At 31.1% G+C, this 16,629-nt stretch overlaps 1 protein-coding gene across 1 annotated transcript; it reads left to right on the top strand.

The window, feature by feature from the left end:
• The first annotated feature begins 4,271 nt into the window (after positions 1-4,271).
• Positions 4,272-16,295, top strand: LOC109809219 (phosphoinositide phosphatase SAC3). The gene is made up of 16 exons (XM_020372467.3): positions 4,272-5,009; positions 5,977-6,181; positions 6,265-6,427; positions 6,992-7,214; positions 7,363-7,439; positions 8,317-8,504; positions 8,625-8,722; positions 9,285-9,418; positions 9,509-9,637; positions 9,835-10,450; positions 11,051-11,172; positions 11,717-11,818; positions 14,081-14,272; positions 14,711-14,887; positions 15,081-15,195; positions 15,702-16,295. Exons 1-16 carry the CDS (start codon positions 4,905-4,907, stop codon positions 15,816-15,818), a joined length of 2,763 nt encoding a protein of 920 aa, XP_020228056.2. The 5' UTR covers positions 4,272-4,904; the 3' UTR covers positions 15,819-16,295.
• The last annotated feature ends 334 nt before the right edge of the window (positions 16,296-16,629 follow it).

Here is a 16,629-nt window from a genome sequence, read left to right as displayed (position 1 = left end):
TTTAATTATTATGAGATATTTATTTTCTCTAACTTACCCTTGCATGTTTCCATGTGGTTTGGATTGTGATGATCATACGATGTATGAGAGCAGGGCAGGGATAAGTCGGGAGATAACTGTTAGAGACCACAGGAGGTGCTTGGAGTGAATATTTCTTTTGTGGACTACCTTATAGTAGCATATTTGGTTGTGTATAATTGAATTTTTTGTTGTTGTTTGTTTAGCAACTTATATTGTAAATATTCTTATTATACTATTTTAGTTTATATTTCAACAGTGAGCTGTGTTGTTTCGCAGTGTGACGGTCATAACGAGTCGTTACAGTAGAGAAAAAAAAATCTATATAAAAATAATATTCAAAAGTAGTTATAATAAGAACTATTTATATATATATATATATATATAATAGTATACATTTTAAGTGTTTATTATAGGTAAGAGATCGACCAAGTTTTCCAATAATAAAAACATTAATTTCTTGCAATCACTCATCGATACATTTCTTGAAATTTTACATATTTTAGTCGATGTAATGTGATGTATATGTTGATTATATATATATATATATATATATATATATATATAACTAAATTTAAAATAGATAATGTATATAAATAAATATTATGTTTAAAATATAAATTATATTTAAATTTTGAATAAATAATTATTTTTAAATATATAAATTCTATTTTAAGTTTATGATACATAATTTTTATTATAGTATATTTTTTATTGATAATTTATTTAAAAAATTATAATTTAAATTTATAAAATAATTATAATAAATAAAATTTAAATTAAATATGAGATTAACAGAATTCTTAAAAATTATTTTGTCAAAAAAAAAATCTAAAAATATTTTCATGCAAGTCATTTATGTTTTATATATAAGATTGATACATGTAAGAATAATATATTTTATAATTATCCAAATAAAATAAAAAATGTAAAAGAAAAATAAAGTTATGATAAAGAGAATGGTTTGTCATAATAAATAAAAAATAATCAAATCATATATAAAAAAAAATGAAAACTATATTTACTAATCGTATCAATGAGTTTGGTACGAGTCTTGAAAGAATAATTGAATAGATAGTAATTTTTGTGTGTCAAACACAATTAACTTTGTGGTGAGATTAGTATTTTCCCCCTTTAAGTTGTACTATTCATCAAATTATTAGATTGGTCTAGAACAGAAGAATCACATAAACACATGGCAAGAATAAATGCCATGCTTTATGGTATCTTCTAGTCTCGATGTCTTATGCTGAGCTCATCTTCCTGCTTTGGTTCAATGTTCCCATTCTCATCGACTTTAGGCCTCGTGTTCATATTGATCAAAGTCACCTTATAACGAATAATCAAATCATATGACCATAAATTATACATATATATTGATTATGGTCACATGCATGATTCATGAAGATTAATCCTATGATTGTATGGAGAAAAGTCACATTCTTAAAAACATAGTAATAAATATTGGCTGCATTTTTCCTATTGTTAAATCTCAGAAGAATTTAATTAAAAAGGGAAAGAGTCTATATATATTATATTGAAAAAAAATTAAAGTTTATAATTTTTAATTTTGGAATAATGCACGGAGTATGTTTATTAAAAAAACTTATGACTTTTAATCTTATTCTGACTCATCGACTCTATTTTAAAAATTTCTACAAGTATTTATTTAAAAAATAATTAGGAAAATTAAATAACTTTACCTTATAAATTTAAAATTAACTTAAAATTATAATGTATAAATTAATTTTAATTTATAAAAAATTACCTTTTAAAAAATATTAAACTGTGTGAAACAGAATAAATTTACTATTGTAAGCAGACTTTTTAGCTTACTTTTCGAATATGATATTTATTTTCACATCTGATTTTCACTTTTGTTATTCATTTTGTATTCAGCCATGTGGATTGATAACCGAATAATATACTCAACATTGGAAATTTCTATGTAACAATTTCCTAATTCCACGAGATAAGAAGTCCTGGATGATTTGATGACATCCTCTTTAAAAAATTCATCAAGTGCTTTAAGAAATCATTAATTGAATATTATGAAAACTTGACTAACAAAAATAAATAAATTTATCACGATTTCATTTGTCGTTTGAGTTACATGAAAATTATTGGGTGGGATGAGAATGGAATAATTAAAAAAATTAAAGATCTAGGTTCAATTTTTATTATAATTATTTTTATAATTTTTAAAAAAAATATGAAATATATGATTCATTTAAACACTTTTAAAATGATTTATATTGTAATACCATTTATTATTATTTTTTATATAATAATTATCATGATCGTGGGATAACTTAAAGAGTAAATAAATCTTAAAAAAGTAAAAAGAAAATGTAAGTATCACTTATATTATATTATATTATATTATATATATATATATATATATATATGTATACATAAAATATGTTTTAGATTTTATTATAGTCTAATATTATTAAATAATCAGCATAACATATAAAATTTATTAAGTACTATAAAATATTATTATATTACCAATATATTTTTATGTATACAAGTGATAGGACAAAATACACCTCCAACATTACTAGACATGGCATTAATGAAATACATACAAACTATTGGTAGAGACTTACTCAATAAATTATTGTACAAGTACAAATTACAAGGATTCAAACTTATACAAAATAAGTTTGTAGTGGATTCTTAATCGCTTAAGTTAACTCGTATCAACATTTTTCAATATATTTTTTTAATCATTTTTCCCCCACACCATTTGATCATGAGCATTACATCACCACTCTTAAATGCTGAGTTTACACTTTACAAATATATATTAAAAATAACATGTTTTATTGATTGAAATAGTTTTGAGTAGTTTTAAAAAAATATTGGCTAGCATATAAGCATGTTTTGATTGAAATGAATGATGTGTGCGGTATAAAAAAAAAAATTGTTTTCTTCTTTTTGTTGGAGACAATTGAAATCTAGAAAGGTCCAAGTCCAAAACAAAAGGATGATTTCAGATGAAGTAAAAATTCTGTTAATGTTCACACACTCACAAAAAAATTCTATTAATGTGTTGGTAGATGATTTTTATACTGAATTATTATATGATATATATTTTTTAATTTTTATAATAGTTACACTAAATGTCATGCTTATTATGATTTTTACTAGTTAATAGTACGATTTTTTTTAAAAATTAATAGTAACGCTTACAAATCAAACTTCCCTTAATTCTCACATATTTTATTTATTTATTTTACGATGTACATTAAATAAAGTAACTTTCATTACTTATTATTAAATAGTTATATTTTATTTTTAACCAATTTTTAATTTTCGTTAACATTGAATCTAATAAAAATATTTAGTGTAGCATTAAATTTTTCATTAGTATTAAATATATCAAAATATCCATAAACTGCTAGTAAATAAACTAAATCTTTATATTTTCTCTATATCTAAAAATACATCTGGAGATATGGTTCTCCTTCCAATTAGATATAGATGTAAATATGAATGCATTATCATTCTTTAAATGTATTTTTTTTAAATTAAAGACATCTTTAATCAGATAACTAAAACATAAAATCATTAAAAACATATAAACCCTTCTAATAAGCACTCTTTTTTTTAATAATTTTTTTATATATAATAGCTCTGTTAAACTTTATCAATTACTTCTATAATATGCATTATAGTACAACTATAAAACTATTAAAAGTTAAAAAGAATTAATAAATAATAAATTATTGAGATACCGATGTATAAAAAAGTAACATTTAATGCTAAAAATACATTTCAATGTTATAATAAATTTTGGATAAGGAAACTGGAAAAAAAGTGTGTACATTAGAGCAACATTATTGTATTGCCGTCCTGGACAATAATTATTATACTTGTCATGTAATTTCATTTTCATCTTCTCAAGTAGCCGTCACCAACTAATTTTAGATGACACGTTTCACATATACGTCGGTCGTTGAATATCAATAATAAATTAATTTGAATTTGTGAGGAGAAAATAAGAGATAATAACTAGTTACGTATTTAATTACTACTAATTACGTTTTCAACACACATTACTATGAATAATCAAGAGCAATAATTTTAACAAACCTATGCCAGATATACGCGTTTCTTTTTTTCTTTTTTTCGAATTTTCAATGTGTGGTCGTAGAATTCACACATTGAATTTAAATTTATTTATTTATTCAAATTTGACGTTGTGGTTTTGATTTGTTCTTTCCTTTCTTTGGATCTGAGCCTTCCTTGAGAGAGAAATCAGATTTTTTTTAAACAAAATCGAAACTATATCTCCATTTTTTTTTATATAAAAAAATTGAATCAATAATTAGCAGCTATTGTTCCTGCACCCGTGGTTCCAACCTTTTCGTTCTCGAACCTCCCAAATCTTCTTCCTCTTCAATTTTCGCCCAGTTTTCTCTGCTCGATCTTCTCATCGCATCTTGTTCGAGAAAAGATTCCATTTGGAAAATACCCACATGCTGTGATTCTCTGTGCGCGAGTGCACCAACGCATATTCGTTATAAAAAAAACTCAATTTTTGTTCCTGGGGTGGCGATTTTTCGATCTGGGTGTGTGGGAGGTGGAGTGATGAATAGTGGGTCGGTGTTGGTTGTAGCAGAGAGGTGAAGGCAGTGATGGTGGTTGTGGGTGGAGCTGAGAGGATGGGGAGAGATCAATAATTTGGAATCAGTTTTGGGAAATAATGCTGTATCTGAAGCAGCCTAGAGTTCACGTTATGAGTTTGGATTTTTGGGTTGTGGGTTTTTTGCATTGCGGTGATTCTGAATTTTGGTGATTTGTGTGTCTCTTTGCATGCCATTTGGTGGTTTCCCTGAGCCTGAGGCTCGGGGGATCTAAGTATCAGAGAGAAAGTTATGGCATCGTCAGAGAATGAAACTTGTCACTCTCCTCCTGCCTCTGACCAAACCCCTTCTCCCCATGTCTGTATGCAGAAATTTAGGCTATATGAGACTCGATCGGTAATGCCTTTTTATTCTTCTTTCTACTGTTGTTGTAGTTTGCTGTCTACTAGGGGATCTCTTTGATTTTGTCATGTGATTTGCTCGTTCTGTGTTGTAGGAATCAGAAAATATTTGTGGATAATTTCAATCTTCACTGTAGGTCAAAAGTTTTATGAATGCACTTGTTGGCTTGTTCCTAGTAAGGGTATCAAATAAGGGATGAAAGTGTGAGACGTTGAATCAGATTACACCTAATAATTCAAATGGATGGTTAAGATTAAAACTGAATAAATTAATCTTGACCATCCATGTATGGTTGTATGGTCAAGATCAACCCCTCTCACTTCTCACTGGATATGCATCCCTTGTTCATATTCATAGAGAGTGTTATATACATAACATGTTTTAGTGCATTTATTATCTTAGTTATGCACTATTGTTTCAAAGTTGGCTCTTATTTTGAATGTTTTGATCAGCTAGTCATCCAATGTGTTGGATTTTTTGCTTGATGATGGAGTTCAATATGTGTTTTGAACTTCCTTACATTCATTGCTTTACAATATAAGAATTAGTTTGGCAAAGTAGAAAGGACTACTTGGTAGCCTCATTTCATGTGTTGAAGAAGTTCTAATCCTATTCCTATAACATTCTTATACATGGCTTTCGCCTTTGTGAAATGCTTCAGAATTAAATCTTTATGCCTTTGCATCCGAGCATCTATGTGGAGATGCTTCATAATTCCTTCTTATCTTAAATGGGATATGTCATTTATCTTAGCTTTGGAAGTGGGTTGTCTCAGGCCTCTCATCATGCTTTAGATGCTTGGATGTATGAATTATCAGCCCTGTGTATTCTAATGTGTATATTAACCTTGGGACATACCATTTGAGAAATTTGAGTCTCTTGTTGTGTTGTTGTTGCAGTGTTTTTTGTGCCTTTCTTATATTTAAAATATTTAACTTTTTCATTTATTTTTATGCCACAGAACTTTTACATGATAGGAAGGGACAAGAGCAGGACATATTGGAGAGTACTAAAGATTGACCGTCTAGATCCTTCTGAACTAAATTTGCGTGAAGATTCCACCACATATACAGAAAGTGAATGTTCTGATCTTCTGAGACGGATACATGAGGGTAACAAGTCCACAGGTGGACTAAAATTTGTTACAACTTGTTATGGAATTGTTGGTATGTAAATCCATAATGTCTTTGTCTACCTGCTTTTTGACCAATTGTGAGCTATTATCTTGATATACTATTCTGGTATTTAGGGTTTATCAAATTTCTGGGGCCGTACTACATGCTGCTTATCACAAAAAGGAGGCAAATTGGTGCAATATGTGGCCATACAGTATATGCTGTCTCAAAGAGTGAGATGATTCCACTGCCAAACTCTTCGGTTCGGTCTAACATCAATTCTAAAAATGAAAACAGGTTACAATCTTGCATATTATATCAATTGTATGTATCATGGAAAACCTGAATTTTAGCCCAAATGATGCAAAGCTTCTATGTGCATATGTTATAAATTATATATTAATATTGATTTGCTTCTTTTCATTTCGATGTAGATTTCTTCCCACTGGTTCCTTTAACTATGTAAAACAAGAAAATACTTTGTTTTGTTTTAAATTACTTGGATTTCTAATTGTTTTTCAGTTTCTAACCATTATCCAATTTTAAAATTATTTCAATTATCCCCTGTTTATAAACATTTAAAATTAATATAGAAGTTAGTGGAAAGTTGAATGCTAAAATTACATGATTACTTCCCTTCTGTTTGACTCAAATATACATGTTACATGTTAAAGAAGCACACCGATTTGTGAGTAGAAGTGTAGAACCTAAAATTAGTTTAGACTGTGTTTATGATAGTTTGTTAAAATTTAGAAACACTATGTGGTTCCTACTTCCTATTATTAATGCTGTCATTGAATTTAAACATAGTTTTTTGGTGTTTGTATTAATTATATTATTGTTTTTTCGTTGATTTTTTAGGTACAAGAGACTCCTATGCATGGTCGACCTAACAAAGGACTTCTTTTTCAGCTACTCATACCACATTATGCGTAGTCTTCAACGGAACATGTGTGATAATGAGACAGGTCATGTTCTTTATGAGACCATGTTTGTTTGGAATGAGTTCTTAACTCGAGGAATTAGGAATCACCTCCAGAATACTATATGGACAGTTGCACTAGTGTATGGCTTTTTTAAACAGGTGAAGATAAATTACTCCAAATGTGTAGTTGGATACTATATTCATTTATTTATTAATCTTGTTAAGTATCTTGTTTGTTCCTGCTTACTGCAAGCAATTTTGTGATCCTGATCTTAAATATCTGACATCTATCTGGTGGCTTCATCAGGAAACACTTATGATATCTGGACAGGAGTTGATACTTACACTCATTGCAAGACGATCACGTCATTATGCTGGCACTAGGTCTGTAAAGTTCACCATATCTTATTCTCAAACACATCAAATCCATTGAATCATTTTCCATTGTGATTATATGTGCTGCGTATTGTCCATTTGGTATCTGGTTCTATAATTTGATTGTGTGCAAAATTAGCTAGTCAGTCTATCAAGTGCCATCTCTGATTTTATCCTTCTTGTGTTGAGGATTTGATCCATATGGTCATACTCCAGTAATTTTTATTTATTTATTATTTTTAAGTGTTTTAAATTGTCACTGTCTATGCAGTTTGAATATAGAATTAGTATAGCATAGGAAATGTTGCATGTAATTATCTATCTTTCACGTTCTTATGGTTGTATGCTTCTGTGTTTTTCATTTGGGTGTTGAAAGATGATGAAATTATCCTCTGTCCAAGTATTGTAATGTGGGATAATGGGTGGGTCTTCCTGTAGGATTGTGCTTAATTGTTACTTTGTGGAAAATTCCCAAGGCCATTTAGACTTGGCACCTCCCGCATTATATTCACTTACATATTTTCTTTACCCACCATTGTTGAACTTTGTTTTTCCAACACTGCCCCTAAGTCCAGCTGGCCTAGCCCACTTGTGACTTGCCTTCATTAAAAAGAAAAGTGAGGTGGTAGACTACACAATCTTTTCTGTATATAAAATCTTTTGTTGGCTTCACAAAGTTTATCATGAGTGAAAAGTTGAAAGCAATCATTATGCAAGATTTTCTGGCACAGTAAGGAAATATACATTAAAGAAAAGAAGCAAAGTGCAAGCAATAAAATATTGAATTTTGAAGGATATATATGGTAGAAAGAATGGTTATGTAATATGTATTTGTAATAATCATGTGTAAAATTCATGGTTTCACTTATTTGATTATCATGACTAGGTATTTGAGGCGAGGTGTTAATGAGAAAGGAAGAGTAGCAAATGATGTTGAGACAGAACAAATAGTCTTTGAGGATGTTTCAGAAGGTCTTCCCATCCAAATTAGCTCTATCATCCAGAACCGTGGTTCAATCCCTCTTTTCTGGTCACAGGAAACTTCAAAACTAAATATTAAACCAGATATTATATGTATGTCCTCCCATTTCACAAATATTGTAACACTAGCAGAGTTATTTTTATCTTTTTTTCCTCTACTTTGATTCAAAGATGCCCATATGTTTGCTTATGTAGTCACTTATTTTTCTCCAGTGTCAAAGAAGGATCAGAATTATCAAGCTACTAGACTTCACTTTGAAAACCTTGTCAAAAGATATGGGAATCCTATCATTATTTTGAATTTAATAAAGGTAATTTTTTTATATATTTTATTTTAAGGAAATGAATTTATCCCCCCCCTCTTTATTACATCATCTATATTTCCAAACATTCAATTTTGTTGTATCTTGGTTCTGTTGACATGTATCAATGTTGTAAATTTGTAATTGGTTATGTCTTGACTAGTTTTATATTGTATTTTTTGTTAAAATAAACTAAAGGTGATATAATAATGACAAAGTGGAAATTCTGCTGATGGACTGTATTGTTTTATGTTTGATTTATTGGAATATGTACATACTATTTAGAGGAAGAGAATGATGCATGATGGTTTAGAAGAATTTATGTTCCTTTTAAGTTACCTTTTCCCTTATTTAATTAGGATAAGGGGTCTAGTATTAGTATATATAGGACTACTGCGTTAGCATTTTGTATGAAATTGTAATACACCTTAGAAATTCAATATCCTACTGTTTCAATTCTGTATTTTCTCCTTTTCTCCTTCCTTACTACCTAAACCTTATAATTTCACCAGTATCATTTTTGTATAAGACCCTTGGTGATTGATACGTTTTTTTTTTTTTAAACCAACAGACCCATGAGAAGAAGCCTCGTGAGTCCATACTTCGTGCAGAGTTTGCTAATGCCATAGATTTCATTAATAAAGATTTATCTGAGGAGAACAGACTTAGGTTCCTTCATTGGGATCTGCACAAACATTTTCAGAGGTTGATTATTTTATTATATAATTCTATCCTTTTTAGCAAATTACAATTTGTTTTCTGATTTAACTGATTTGCCTTATATTTCACTTCCAGCAAATCTGCAAATGTCTTGCAGCTTCTTGGCAAAGTGGCTGCATATGCATTGACATTAACAGGTTTTTTCTATTGCCAAGCAACACCAACCTTGACACCAGAAGAATGTCTAAAATGGCCAACTACAGAGTAAGTTTTTCATGTGTTTTAAATCTTCAATTATATTTTTAAACATATCTTAGATGAGAACAATGATATAAACTTCTCCAAAGAATAAGCCAAACAATATTTATACAAAAGCAGTTAATGCTTGATGCCCAGAGGAAATACCTAAAGTTCTTCCACGTGCATTTTTTGTTTACTTTAATGTTATGTTTTGCATGCAGCAATGCTGATAAGGGAACCTTTTCACCTACTAGACAAGTCAATGATGACAATGAGGATGCTAATAATTTAGAGAGGAAACCCAGTGAAGGAGGCAATGATGCTAATAATTCAGAGAGGACACCCAGTGAAGGAGACAATGATGCTAATAATTCAGAGAGGAAACCCAGTGAAGGAGACAATGATGCTAATAATTCAGAGAAGAAGCCCAGTGAAGGAGACAATGATGCTAATAATTCAGGGTGGAAACCCAGTGAAGGAGACAATGATGCTAATAATTTAGAGAGGAAACCCAGTGAAGGAGACAATGATGCTAATAATTTAGAGAGGAAACCCAGTGAAGGAGACAATGATGCTAATGAAAGTCATTCTGTCAAACCTCCCAAGTTGCAGAGGGGGGTGCTCAGGACCAACTGCATAGACTGCTTGGATCGCACAAATGTTGCTCAATATGCATATGGGTTGGCTGCTCTTGGTCATCAGCTCCACGCTCTGGGAGTTATTGATCACCCAAAAATTGATCTTGATGATCCCGTAGCTGATGATTTAATGAGGTTTTATGAGCGGATGGGTGATACACTTGCTCATCAGTATGGTGGTTCTGCTGCACACAACAAGGTGATTTGCAACTCTGCAGCTTACTAAAATTGCTAGTTTGCATATTCTAATGTAACTTGAGAACTGATATTTTTGCTCCATTTTCTTTCTTAATTACCTTTGAATAAATTTGTTTTTAATAAATGTTATCATTGGGTTTAAACTTTGTGATGGTAAGATAATAATCAAACTTCTTTTGGGGGGATAGAGAACGTAGACCTCTTTATTTATCTCCCAAACAAAAATATTTAAGGGGACCTCAGTTCATGGCTTTCTAATTATGCTGTTTGAGGCTTTGAGCTGGATGACATACAATTGCCTTGTTAGCTTTCTTGTTGGTACTGTGAGAATGCTCTGATATCCTATATTGATTCCATGTATCACTAATAGATAAGATCTACAAATATGACTTTGTGACCATCAGTAATTATCTAAAATAATAGTAGAGTTAATGTTGCTTTATTGAGAATGGTTGATTAATCCACTCTGTCAATCTTTAGATGATTGTTTATTTTTTGCCTGCTTTGTTCCACTTTATATTGTAGTCTTCACCATACATTTGTAAACGTGTTTTTTTACCCTTTTCTGATGGTCTTTTTCAATACCTTTGTTTCTATGTAGATTTTCTCCGAGAGGAGGGGCCAGTGGAGAGCTGCAACACAGTCTCAGGAGTTTTTTAGGACTCTTCAACGCTATTACAGCAATGCATACATGGATGCTGTGAAACAGGATGCAATCAATGTGTATGTGCTACAGTCAAGCATTTTCTTATTTTTCTATATGCCTCCAAGTTATATTATTTCCAGTGGTTGGATTATAGCATGTTTGCTATCTGGTTTATTTGTTTTTACTGTTCTGCACTCCATCTATCTCTCGGTTATGGGGAGTTTTTGTTTTGGATAAGAGATTTTTTTTTTTTTTTTTTAAAATGAAAAGAAGGATGACACAGTAGGATTAGTAATCAATGTGGTTTGTTTGATTGTTTTCTACTCTGTCTCTATCTCTCATGTTGTCTGGAGTTTTTGTTTTGGACAAGAATTTTTTAAAATGGAAATAAGGATAACACAGTAGAATAAGGAAGCCTCAAATATTGCAAAACTATCAAAACAGTGACAATACGGCAGATCTTTCCTATCCCTCTGCAAGTCTTTCTGTCCTATATTTTGTGATATTATTTTGGCAACTTGTACTTTTTGTGATATATTCTGTTTGTAAAGATGTGTTCGCAATTTTAACTTATGATTCTCTTCTTCTAATCATGAGGTGATCTTTCTATTATTGGGGCAGATTCCTGGGGCATTTTCAGCCACAGCAGGGTAAGCCCGCTCTGTGGGAGTTGGGTTCAGATCAGCTCTTTGATACAGGAAGACATGGAGATGACGATGCAAGGTATTTGAATACAGAAGAGTTCTAGCAACACTCTCACACTCCTAACACTCTCTCTTATTGATTAAAATTTATTTAAAGCTACAAAATCATGATAGAAGTTCATTAAATAACTTGTGGCACTCACAATTTTGTGATTTTCTTTCAATTTTATCCAATAAGATAGAATGTGTTAAGAAGAGTGTGTTAGAGAGTGTGTTTCTAGCATTTCTCTTGAATATAATTATGGAATAAAATACCTTTCGTTTCTGAACCTTCATGCATTAGTCCCTTTTTGAAGATCTTGTGTTGGGGTTTTTCTCTGTCTGGAACTTACACAGTCCACCTTCCCCTTCCATATTTTCTATATTTATCTATGAAAGAAACACTTTCATGGATATTCCCATAAAACAAAATATAAAGTAAAATTTGATGCAAGTCAAAAAGAGCAAGGGATTATCGTTGCATTAAAGAAATAATTGGAGAGAAGCACCAAAAAAAGCACAAAAAAATATATTTGGAGAGAAGACAGGGTGAAGAGATGGGGTGCACAGCTATAGAGGGATAATCTTTTGGATAATTGTGGGGGAGATGGAAAATAATTATTTGTTATTCAGAAAATTCCCCTTACCCATTGCAAATTGCAACCTCAATACCCCCTTTTAATATAGGATAGAAATCCCAACTTGAAACCAATCCTAACCCTTACAGTAGATCCAATCCAAGCTATTTGAAGTAAATTGAATAACAAAAAGATAAAATAATTAAAGTTTCTACAGAACATTTAATCAGTATTGATCCCCTTTGTCCTGCATCTAGTTTAAAGTAGTATGTGATAATAAAGCTAGAATAAGCCTAGTATGTGTTAAGACATGTTTGGTATGTATATCAAGTATCACGTATTTAGATGATTGTCTTAGAATTTTGGCTTAAGGCCTAGCTTAACTCCACAAAACTGTCTTGTAAGGAAAAGATTGCCCAAATTTTATAAGCTTTAGTTGGTGTGGGACTAGACCACCATCCTTGAGGCTGCAATTCAGGCAACTCCAAAGAGGCCACAACTAAGGTGGGCTTGGGGTTACTGCAATTAAGGTTACTTTCCAAGTTAACGGATTGTACTTGGAGTTTGGATCACTAGGGTACTATATCGAGGTATGGGATAGTCAACAGCACAAATATTAAGTGTCTGATGATGCATATTAGACATGGCTTCTTTTTCTTTTTTCTCTAAAAAAGATATTATTGGGTGAGAAAAATGCTGCAAGGATGTTAGAAAAATCTTAACTGCAACCATGAGTAGAACACTAAAGAGGGGCCAAAAGTATACTCCAATTCATAGCACAAATGTAAGGGGAGGGAGACATCTTGAAAGTGCAGGCTTTTCTCTCCAACCAATAGGCCAGAGGACTGCATTAGACCACACACACGCCATAAATTCTTAACATTGTTATTCTTGTCTTTAGAAAAACAGAGCATCATATGGTGATTCTGATATTTTATAATTTAGGAATAGCAGTGCAATATATAGGTGCTGGCCACACTGGGGATTGACCAGTCAAATTCTCTACAATCAGAATTTAATATGTGAATCAATAAATTAAGGAACTAAAATATTTAGATTAACTTTGATGATAGACCTAATCAACTAAAATAAGGAAATACATAAAATACAATAAATTTGATTTGTCAAAATCAATCTCAGATTCAGCCTGTGATTAACTACACATAATCTTGATACTGTATCATGAGGGATCGAATATCAGTAGGAGCATCTTATTTAAAAAATAAAAATAATTATATATATATATATATGTATGTATAAAGACATAAATATTACATAAAAAGGAGAAACATTCATTAAGAATGAAAAGTGAACCGAAAAGAGATTAAAATATAAGCTCAAAACTAGTCAATAAATGATAAAAATTAGCAATATTTGAAAAATTAGAGACAGTAGGTTCAAATTATAAATTTAGAGGAGACAAATTGATAACTCAAGACACGTGTATTATTTTAAAATCAAGGGGTGCAAATGCACCTCTGAAGTATATGTAGTCCATCATTGCTGATCATCCAACCAAAGCCATCATTTGCACAGACAAAATCACGTTTGGTTTTTATGTTTCCCTCAACAAATGTGCACTTTAGGTCTTCCTAGAATTGTATTTGTTGATATTTTTCATAATCTTCTGGGCTTGCTGCAAATACGATGGTGACTTGAACCTTGTACTCGGAAAATACCTGTCTAAGCTTCTATTATGTTAACTATGAAATTGTGTTTTTTAGGTCACTTTTCAAAAGATCCTTCTCAGATGGAAACATTCTTAATGATAGTTCTACACCAATGTCAGCCCCAAAGGCCAGGCACGAAAAATTCCCAAGCCAAGGCTTACCAGACCGATCAGGAGAAGGAAACAAGGGTCTTTGTGAGTCATCACCAGAAATATCAACTACTGAGAGTGACATCTCATTTTCAAGGTTTGTGTCCTGTATTAATGTGAACTTAAATGTGTAGGATACAGGAGGCAATAGATTATCAGTAATCCCATGTTATCCGATATCTGTCTTTTTTACTGCCTTTATTAGTCACCTTAATCTAGAAAATTTTCATCTTCTTTGCAAAGAGGTCACTGTATACGAATTTTTATATGATACATATTTTTTGGAAGATGGGAAAAAATATATTCTGATTGAGATGGTCCTCTCTTTTCTTAATCTTGTCTGTATTTGTATGTTGAAATGCCCAATAAAGTGTGTAAATTTGTTATCTAAAATGTCCAATGAGTATCTTTTGCTGATATAAATTGTAAACTTGTGTTGCCTGCTTGCAGGATGGCATGTTCTGCCATTTTCTGTTTTATTTTTTTCCATTGGGTCTGCATGTGTATGATATACAATTCATTTTGTTTTGTGTAGGTACACTCCCCCAATGCCTCGGAGACAGCTCTTTGGTGATATACAAAGGGAGCGCGGCATTGAAAGTGAACATATTTACTATTCTGATCACGGGGATTCCTTCAGCTGCTCCAACTTTGTTGACCTGGATTGGCTATCTTCTTCAGGAAATTCATGCGAAGAAGAGCCATTCGAGAGGTAATACTTTTATACAGAAACTGAATTTTCTATGCAATTAATGGGTAATATCACTGTCTTGGTTATATCCTATACTTCTTTCCAATTGTCTGCAAAATTTCTCCTGTGTTTCTTTCCTTCTTTCTGGTGTTATATATTTATTTTATCCGAAAATATTTTGTTTACTTTGGAAGCAAATTTCTATTGAATGCAGGTCATCAATCACCAACTCTCCAATTGCCGGAGTTTCTTCAGAAAATGTTGTCAATGGAATAATAGTAGGAGAAACAACTGCCTCCACTAGTGATTTGGGGGGTTCCAGCCTGAAGGTAACACCCCTTCTGATACAGTAAACATGGATTAAATATAATTTTAGTTTCTGAACTTTTGTCAATTTTTATTTTAGTCACTGAACAAAATTTTTTACTACCCTAAATTTTTTTCTTATTTTCACTTTTAGTTTTGGAACTTTTCCTTTTGTTGACATTTTAGTGCCTTGCGGGCAAATTTTTTTGTTAATGTAAAAAAATTTAGAGACTAAAATCAAATAGAATTTGTTCAAGAACTAAAAACATATTTAATCTGTATAAATATATTATCACATTCACAACTTCCTCATGTCTATAGATTCATTGTGCATTTATACATAAGAATATGATGTAATTAATATATTGAATACTTAATTGTATGTACATGCTAGTTTTCATTCAATGATGCAGTATATGTAGTTTTTTAACATGAGTTTTTAGTAGGATATTCTAGGTCTACCAAGTGTAGGTTTTGCTCACTAACTGTATGGCAGAATTCACTCACTAACTGTATGTAATGTTGTCAGGGAAGGGAGCAAACTGAATCCGAGTTATCCTATGGTGATGCGCGGTCCAATGCATCAGAGGATTTTCCAGATACTTTTGTACAGTGGGTGACTTATGGGCAGACACTTTGCCATTGAAGTTTGCATATGATCTTTTGCACTAATATAATTGACATTTTTTTGGCTTGGTCTAAGATCTGATTAGAAGAGACTAGAGAGAAAGAACGGGTGAATCAGGCATTTGGGTAGGCTTCATGCTTATCTACGAAGAATCCTGACACCAATCTTGGTATTGACATGCAGCGTAATTCTGTTGTGAAAATCTCAGTCAAATCCTCAAGGCATAGTAAAAAATAGTGCATAGCAACTGCTTGTAAAATTTGTCGCTGTCTGTTCCTTTTATTTTTATTTTTATTTTTCTGTTGTTTTTGTCTTCTTGGAGTTCACTATTTTCATTCTTCTTTCAGCAGTTATAGTAGGTGTACTTTTTGTAAATATTATTACCCTGCTTGTGGGAGCTTCACTTTAGAATTGTAGATAATTGATTCTTTTAAATAACTTGCTTGTTATAATGTATAATATAGAACTCATGCTCATGAGTCACTATCTAATTAATCCGATGTCTATATATTAACGTTCTTTTTATGCCTATGATACACATTATCAAAGTCCAATAAGAAGAGCAACACAAAATAAATATTTGAATTATATAAAATTTTGTATTTTGTATATTACTTGATGCGTGATGCATAATAATACAAAAAAAAAAGAAAAACCCAACAATTTTTAATATTATCTCGATACATTTGGAATTAATTTATTTTAGTATAGTGATGGAGGCGGTGGTACTGAGTGGAAACAATGAATATTTTAGTGTTGCTTTTAGTACTTAAGATAAAAGTTAATTTAGATTTAAATTTGAATAATATAATAAATAATTAAAAATTTT

Source organism: Cajanus cajan, chromosome 5 (assembly GCF_000230855.2).
Source record: "Cajanus cajan strain Asha chromosome 5, NIPB_CcT2T_4, whole genome shotgun sequence".
Classification (NCBI taxonomy): domain Eukaryota; kingdom Viridiplantae; phylum Streptophyta; class Magnoliopsida; order Fabales; family Fabaceae; genus Cajanus; species Cajanus cajan.
The sequence above is the reverse complement of the archived record's forward strand: the minus strand, read 5'-3'. Positions and strand labels throughout refer to the sequence as shown.